Source organism: Notothenia rossii (assembly GCF_949606895.1).
Source record: "Notothenia rossii genome assembly, chromosome: 8".
NCBI lineage: Eukaryota > Metazoa > Chordata > Actinopteri > Perciformes > Nototheniidae > Notothenia > Notothenia rossii.
In genome coordinates, this window is record NC_136906.1 from 22,008,533 (window position 1) to 22,016,914 (window position 8,382).

An 8,382-nucleotide genomic window follows, 5' to 3' on the forward strand; every position below is an offset into this window, starting at 1 on the left:
CGTGTTAGTGCATGTTTACGCTGCTAAATGTCAGTAGATCCTTTAAACCTCTTCTCAGGCAAACACTGTATATCCAGAATCATCTTGAAACACCAGGCTGAGAGAGGCTTAAAGCAGGAAACACAAGCAGCGATAAAGCACAAAACGACAATGATACACAGTCACATGAAGAACAGGAAGTGCTATAATCATGTTTGTCTGTTACGTCACAATACAGCCCATATATTGAAATGACACCGGCCCAGCCTTAACACTGCACCAAGGCCATACTGTGTCAGCATTTTGCAGCACTGCGCACTGCTTATAAATAGTTTTCTGTTTCCTGTGAGGTATTGTGCCGTAAGTTACACCATTATTGCAGAAATGTTAAGTGATACTGAAAGTGTGTGTGTGTGTGTGTGTGTGTCACACTGAGGCCATGACCTACGTACTAGGACTCTGTGTGCCCTTTATTATTGCCTGAGGCTTCCCATTTAGGAAAAAACTAAAACACGTATACACAGACACACAGTTTGATATAAGAAGGTCAATACCACTGATTGAAAACAAAAGCAAACAACAATCAAATGCTTTGGACCAAACACAGACACACAGTCTGACCAGCAGCAGGGATGACATCATCTCTGCTATTACTGGGGGGGCTAACGTCACCCCGGCCTCAGTGGACACAGACAGGTTCCCCTTATGGACAACATGCATTATTCAGCCAAATGAAGGGTTGGGCTGGGTTGTCTCGCCCATAACACCCCTCCTAATCTCCCCACTCTCCTCGTCCTTAATCACAAACCTGATGCTCACAACACGCGACGCAACAGAGGAGAAGGAGGGAGGTAAGGGGGGGGATGAGGTAATCAATGAGCAGAACACACACTGGCAGTGCGTTGAGGGTGAGATACGAGGAAGGTGTATGCGTTCTCTCTTCCTTTAAAGCCATTCATCACACGCTCAACTACAAGCAGCTGGTCGCCTCAAGCATGGATATAACACCTATAAAACCACAGCAGCCAAGAGCTTCCCCGCAGAGGCTGTTTTCAAAAACAATGCTGAAACTGAGAACTGTCTGAGGAACTGGAGGTGGTATATTCCTCGCTCTCACAGCAAGCTTGTGGATGACAGTCCCTGTAGAGACTGGTGACACGAGAACACAGTGTTACAAACCTTGTCTGAGCCGTTATGAATGAATGAATGAATGAATGCAGAAACACACAGCTCTGGATGTGAACCCTGTTGCATGGCATCCCGGTCTCCCGCCTGTATCCTGACTCCTGGCAAGGGAGCCAATTTCGGCATGACATGTTAAGACGGATCATGACCGAGGATGCCTGTTAACCCACAAAACTGAGCCACACCCCTCTTTTTATGCCGCTTTCTCCTTCCTCTCCCAAAGTGTTGATCTTATGCCCTGTATCAGGGACAAGCCGGGGATGTTTTCAGGTGTGTCATCTCTCCAGAGGCCTGCCACTCGCCGGTGGCAACACCTCTACCGGCCCCTTCCCCCAGAGTAAAACATAGCTCGCAGTGGGGTGAAGGCGGCAAACATATCGCAGGAAAAGCAGCATGTTTGTTTTTGCCTTGAGGGAATGGAAAGCGGGATGATGGATGTTATGAATTCTCTGTGTGTTTTGTGTCAGCAAGCAAGGTGTGAATGTGAAGCACAGTAAAGGTGGGTGTCCCCTTCACCTCCCCTTCAGTCCCTCCCTTACTCTCCATCCTCACCTGGTCCATGATTTCAGCAAGCCTCCTCCCTTCTCCTGTTCCCAGTCATGGCACGAGATCGCCGGCTGCCTGCCCCGTTTCTTCTTCTCCTCCTCCTTCTTTTCCTTGTTCAGTATTCCCAACAGCAACACGACCCTGCTCTGCTCACACAGGCGAGGCAGCCGGGCAGCCTGCACCTCTCCTCAGAGGCATGGTCCTGTCCCTCCTTGTGTCCGAGTGTGACAGTCCGATACATCCAAGGGGAAACACTCCTCTCTAGACCTTTTTCTGTCTTCTCTTCTTATCCTGCTACTCAGGGTGGAGAATGGAGGGCAAACGGGGCGTGCATTGGACCTTCACTTCTCTCCTTGATAAGCACACAGAGGGAAGAGACTCCCGCTCTACGTTTTCCCTCACAAGCTCTTTCACTCGTTCCCTGTTTGAGCTGGCCTCTTGCCTCGCCTCCCCTCCCTCCCTCCCTTTCTATCTCCACTTCCCTCCTCTCTTTCCATCTCCCCTCCCCCTCCTGCTGCAGCCAAAAGAGAGCCAGAGTCAGCGAATGAGAGAGAGGCAGTGAGGGAGGGAAAAGGGCTGAGATTGGCTGCCGTGGGGGGATCATGTGACTCCCAGTACAGGACTGAGGGACCCTCTACCAGCTGTCCAGCTCATGCTTCCCTGAAAACCTCTGTTGCCATTGACAACAGCTGCCGTGCAACACACCAACCACAGATCCTAAGACACAAAGCCATTGGCTGCCAGGATTTATGGCCCCCACCCCCTATTGTGGGGGGAGCATGTCGGGACGTGTAGTCCAATCTGGGTGGATGTGGTGTTGAAGAGCATATATCCCTGTGTCCCTGCTGGGAGGAATGTTTTCCCCTGTGCTCGCCTCTCTGCTGAAATGTTTATGCATTAGTGTCACATTGGCTGAGCTCCAGCTTTAAAGAGATGGACAGCAGCTAGTTTCTTTAGGATTTAAACTGGGAGGGACTTTGTATAAAACGCACATTATAAGAGGAAAGACCTCAAGGCCCGGGCATTCTTGGCCAGCCAGGAAAAAGACATCCTCTGTCGTTTTCCTCCAGGGCCACATGGAGGGAAACTCCCTGACCAGAACAACAGGAACTCCACTGCTGAAGGCCATTGCTAAGCACATATAACCCCCAACCCCCCCCCCCCCCCCCAATCCTACATCCCTCCCTCTATTTCTCTTTTCTTTCATTGCCTCCCTCTTCTTTATTTGCTCTGTTTCTATCCTATGCCCCCCACCACACCCTACATCTATTGTATTATCACACTCAATTCCTTGCTGCTCTATCCCCCATCAATTCCATCTCACTGGTATTCCAGGACAGATTGCAAGAGGTTACAGGTGCCACAAAGGTGAGATGGTATGGCAGAATGTCAGCATGCGTCAAGAACAGTTGCATTGTACAGCATCAATTAAAAGGAAAAAAAAAAAACACAATAGTTGTCTCAGGTTGTTAAATATCAATTGTTTGTAAGGTTCATTGCAGTCCCGAAGTTGTTATCCAAAGATTATCTAATTATTTTTGTACAATTATTATTATTGTTATAGATTTAGGTATGTTTCAGTGAGTGAAAATACCTAAATCTATTTATTTCCAGGAAGATCGGCTGATTTCTTTTTTTGGGATAGAAATTGGAAGCAGATCAGAAATGCAAGGCAACGGTTGCAGCAGGGCCAGAGTGTCCTTAGGGTGAAATGTTCCTTTTAAAGTAATCATAAACAATTCAAAATATGCCGTATTACCACATCTACCTAAAAATACTGCTCATGGGGGAAACCCAAGTCCCTGCAGCTTAAAAACAAAAGAGCACCTGTTCTGGCTTTTTTTTCTATCCAATGGACGCATAACATAGTACTGATCTAATATAGTGGCTAGGAACAGTGTGGCTGGCCAGTGGGTGAAGGGGGGGTCAGGAATGCAATGCAGCAAGGTCATGCAACATGTGGACAACCAAACAACACCCTGGCCTACTTTCCAGCTCAAATGCAGCTTCAGTTTTCTTGAACACCCTCAAATGTAGAATTCTGCAGCGTTATTTGATATGATCGACCTAAAGAGTGTGTGTGTGTGTGTGTGTGTGTGTGTGTGTGTGTGTGTGTGTGTGTGTGTGTGTGTATATGTGTGTATGTGTGTATGTGTGTGTGTGTGTGTGTGTGTGTGTGTGTGTGTGTGTGTGTGTGTGTGTGTGTGTGTGTGTGTGTGTGTGTGTGTGTGTGCTCTGATATAACAGCGGGTGTATTGTAAAACTGAGAGTAGTAGATTATACTATCAGCAGCAGAGGAATTCCGATTATTTCCCACAGTGGGTCTGACTGCACACATGTGAGAGAAACTTAAACTAAGTGGTTTTTGGAGGAAGGTGGCACATACACGTAATGAGAATAGTTCAATATTTTTGGAAACATGATTTAGGGAGTTTGGTTAGAAGAAGGTCAATACCACTTTATGTATGCACGGTAGATATGAGGCTAAAGCTAGCAGCTGGTTAGCTTAGTTTAGCATAAATACTGGAAACTAAGGGGGAACAGCTAGCTTGGCTATGATGAGGTGACCAAATCCGACTCACAGCACCTCAAACAAGTACTATTTAACAAATGATTCCATGTTATATCTTGTTTGTTTAAAACGTCAACTGTGTAAACTGAAGCAAAGTTTATAATTGTGTGGGGTGTTCTTTGCAGGATTATATCCGTGAGACAGAGCTGTTTGCAGTCTTTAACTAAACTAACCAGCTGCTACTGTGACAGCAAATTGGTATCAATATTCTCCTCTAACTTGACAAGAAAGTAAAATGTGTAACAATATAATTACGGAAATTTGGTTTTTCAGAGTACGTATTGTTAAGGCATTTTTTTAAAGGTTAGAAGTACAGTATGTTGGTAAAAAATTCGCAAACAATGTAAATAATGAAGCTGACCTGTCAATTTGGCGAGTCTACAGAGAGCAAGAGGGGCAACCTGTCTAGGAAATGGTGATACAATGATCTCCTTATCGAGCCAGAATAAAACTGACTTTAGGTTGAATAGTCTTTATGGGTATAAAAGAAGAAAAGGGGAATGTAAGATGTATTGTAGTATACCAATATATCTATTTAAAATACTATAAAAAAAAGTCATAACGAAATACTTATTAAGCTAAATAAATACAAAAACATTCATTCCAAGTGCTCCTAATAAACTCGTTTTTTTTAACTAACTGTGATTGCGGAATTGAAATCGCACTGCTCTTATCCTGTCTTACTTCACCTGTTCTTACATCTGGAAAGAGACAAGTTTATTTACTGTATGGACACAATGCTATCAGCTGATTCTCCACTGCGGATAAACAGCACCATCTGCAGGACAGCATGTAGCTTTGAACCTGCTACAAGGGCTGCTCACACAACCACACCAGTGCGTTAATTTGACAGGAAGTATTAAACAGATTACTTACATATTTAATATAATGCATTGTGTGTTCTCCTTTACAAACATGCATCAGCCCTCGTTTGAAGAGATTATGTCCCAGGTAGTTATTTTTCTTATTTTCTCATAGAGGCAACCATCTGCGTTGTGCAACAAATAGCCCTTAATTCATAGGTTTTTAATTTGGATATCACCAGATATACAGCACTACACAGGACATGATAACTACCATAAAACACTTAAACATAAAGCTGCTGGAGCAGATTTTAGCCTTTAGAAATCAATTGATTTGTGGCTGTAAAGTGCAATAGAAAATGACAAAGGTCTCGCTATCCATAAACACACAAGAGTAATTTCAAAAGCAATATTTGCGCAGTCTCTATGATATCATTTGATGAAATCTGTAATGTCACTTCCAACATGGTAAAATGCCGGAAAAGTAAAACAAAAATATATATATTTGCATTTATTAGTGGATCACACTGACTTTATGGCTCATTAAAGCATGAAAGGTGAGCAGTTCTTTGTGCAGCAAAATGTGTCCTTTAACAGAAATGATTGATTAATTTTGTTAGCAAAATAAAAAATATCTAATGAATTAAGCAGGAAGCAACAGGGTTTACTGAAATCATCTTTATTTGACATATCGTGTGAAATACTTTCAAGTAAATCAATAGTGCTTCAGTAACTTAACATAATTTATATGTGAAACATAATGTATAAGAGGTTTGGTGATAAAACTGATAAGCATGTATTTCTGAAATGACTCCATTGCTCCTCACAGATGTAATTTGCAGCCAAATGTATATACAAAAACAGTTACAAAACAGTTTGAGTAGTATAACTGGCACATTTCCTTTTAACCTGACGGGACATTTTGATTGTAGTGAGGAGCAGAACATATTGTAAATACATTTAAAGCAACACACTGATGTCAAGGCTGAGCCAACCTAGACAATAGACCTCTCACAATACAACAAGGCATAAGCTCTCCAACTGTTTGATGAAACAAAACATGAGTAAACATGAGTAAACAAGAGTAGGCAAAACAAAAACAAAGATAATATGATAATACTGAATGAGACATATTATAATTAGAGCCAACAGTTAGCTCACAGTGTTGTTAAAAAGGCAAATTCTACTGTATTACACTCAATCCAACAAACTGTCCTGCATCCATGTCTACGGATTCATTGGACGTGCAGAGGTATATTTCTCCACCTTTAAAGAGAAACATGCACAACAGTAAGTATAAAAAACACACTGCTTGGACTGATTGCATCAAGGTAGCCTAAATGGGAGCTCTTGTAGTGACATTTATTTGGAGGATCCTGACATAAAAAGGAGGTTAAAGGAGGAACAGGTGGTAATGGTAGAGTGCAAATAGGAGACAGATAAGGACAAAAAGAGCTTCCACTTCAGTCCATTATTTCTGCCCTCAGCTGGATTGCTCTTCCCTCCTACATGAGAGCTCCAATAGGGAGGCCATCATGGCTGGACCCTGGCTTTTCTCCCTGAAACAGATGACAGCTGATATCAAACATTTTTTATTTAGGTTATTATTGTTGATGAATAACATTGTTAGCCTTTTTTATTTAAATTGTGTGATAATGTCGAATATAGTAAAGATACAGTAGGCTGCTATAGCTATGTATTTATGGATAACCATCCATTCCCAAGGAATATCCTCCCTGTATCTTTTCTGAAAGCACCACACCGTGTACAATTTTCGCTTGCTATTATATGCATGATGTCACATTTGTTATATTCTATGAAACGCTGCCTTACCAGTGTCAATGATGAATACCATGGATGCAGGAGAGGAAAAACACACATCCTGTGTTAGCCTGTGCACCGGCCGCCTGTGTGTCCGAGCAGGACGCTTCATCTTCTTCATCATCACAGCAGGTAGATAATGTAGGAAAGGAAGACGAGGCCCATGATGGCGAAAAACATCAACAACAAAATGTCCACCATGATTGAAGTATTGTCAGAGATAGACGGTGTAAAAGACGCAATGACACGCAGCAAAACAGAAGCACTACCACCGCTGCAGGAGATCGGCTGTTTCCGGAACCGTTCGGGGATCTCGAGCCTCAGTCGACCCCTCCCCCCTCAGAGCAGGAAACGAAGGTAGGGAGAAAGGGTTTAATTCACCCCGCGTTTGGGCTTTTAGGTAGATTTTTTCCACGAGATGTTATATACCCCAATTCAATTCACAATAAACATTAAACAATTTAACAGAAATGTTTGATATCGTCACCTGAAAGAGTCCCTTTTTAGGGCAATTCACAAACCAGAAAATACAAGTATGACCTGACAGGCTAAACTCCGGTTTGCTGTTTCCCATGAATGGAGGGAGATTTCTTGTTATACATTATATCTTTCTAATTTCCTTTCTCGCCGTATATTATCTAATCAAAATGTAATATTTGTTCTATGTCCCGTTATTTTATTCATGTATTTATCCCCTTCGTTTGTTATTGAATCTTCTGGGTCATTCTTTTGGCTCTTAAATTAATGCGGATGGAAGACTATTTGAAAGTCTTTAGGGAGCGTTTTTTGGCAATACAAATAAAACTCCTGTTGCCAGTTTATTTGTAGACCCTTCTCTAAGCTATAGGCCTAAAACAAAGAAAAGCAATACAACTATTCTAACTCCATGAACTTTTTTAAAAAGTTGAATCAATACCTCACTTAAAACATTTAAACCTTGATAAATGAATGATTCAATGAAGACTTTTGGCATTAGGCTGAATGAGCTTCAGATGGCTACCCAATACTGGAAACTCAATGCAACGCATCACTCTTAGCTGTGCCAGGGTAAGTCTTACATAAAAATCAACTATTTTGCCCGGATTTATCTTTAAACAAAATGTATCCCTAATATTCTTTGTACTCTTCATCTTGGGACTGGAGGCTTACAAACAGCTTTGGTCCAAAGCAAGGCTTACTACGTGGGCAGCTGGCCAAAGAGCCATAGACTCCCAGGGGCCCAAAATGCTCCACGTTCACTGTACATTGTTTTTTTGTATTTATTATTTGATTAATTGTACATTTGAGAACATTTTAATAATCACAATATCAAGTAAGGATGGGTCCTGCTGCCTTATGACCTTATCTTTAGCTCTTGTCTTGTAGAGAGAGGGCCTTTTTTATTTTCTAAATTGTGTTATGGGGCATATTTCTTAATAAATGTGTCTTTAATCAGAATTATCACTAAAAGGTTAATAGACATAGAACAGGTTTTCT

At 42.1% G+C, this 8,382-nt stretch overlaps 1 protein-coding gene and 1 long non-coding RNA gene across 2 annotated transcripts in view; both read right to left on the minus strand.

Annotated features, from left to right (window-relative positions):
* arhgap23a (Rho GTPase activating protein 23a) overlaps positions 1 to 2,114 on the minus strand; it is an 85,908-nt gene extending 83,794 nt beyond the window's left edge. Inside the window, exon 1 of the mRNA XM_079646525.1 lies at positions 1,717 to 2,114. Coding sequence (XP_079502651.1) covers positions 1,717 to 1,725 — 9 coding nt within the window. The 5' untranslated portion in view covers positions 1,726 to 2,114. The remainder of the gene's footprint in view (positions 1 to 1,716) is intronic.
* Positions 2,115 to 5,748: 3,634 nt separating this feature from the next.
* LOC307016455 lies at positions 5,749 to 7,520 on the minus strand. The gene is made up of 2 exons (XR_013801811.1): positions 6,919 to 7,520; positions 5,749 to 6,644 (listed from the first exon to the last, which is right to left on the minus strand). It is a non-coding gene; the product is annotated as an uncharacterized lncRNA (long non-coding RNA).
* Positions 7,521 to 8,382: the final 862 nt, after the last annotated feature.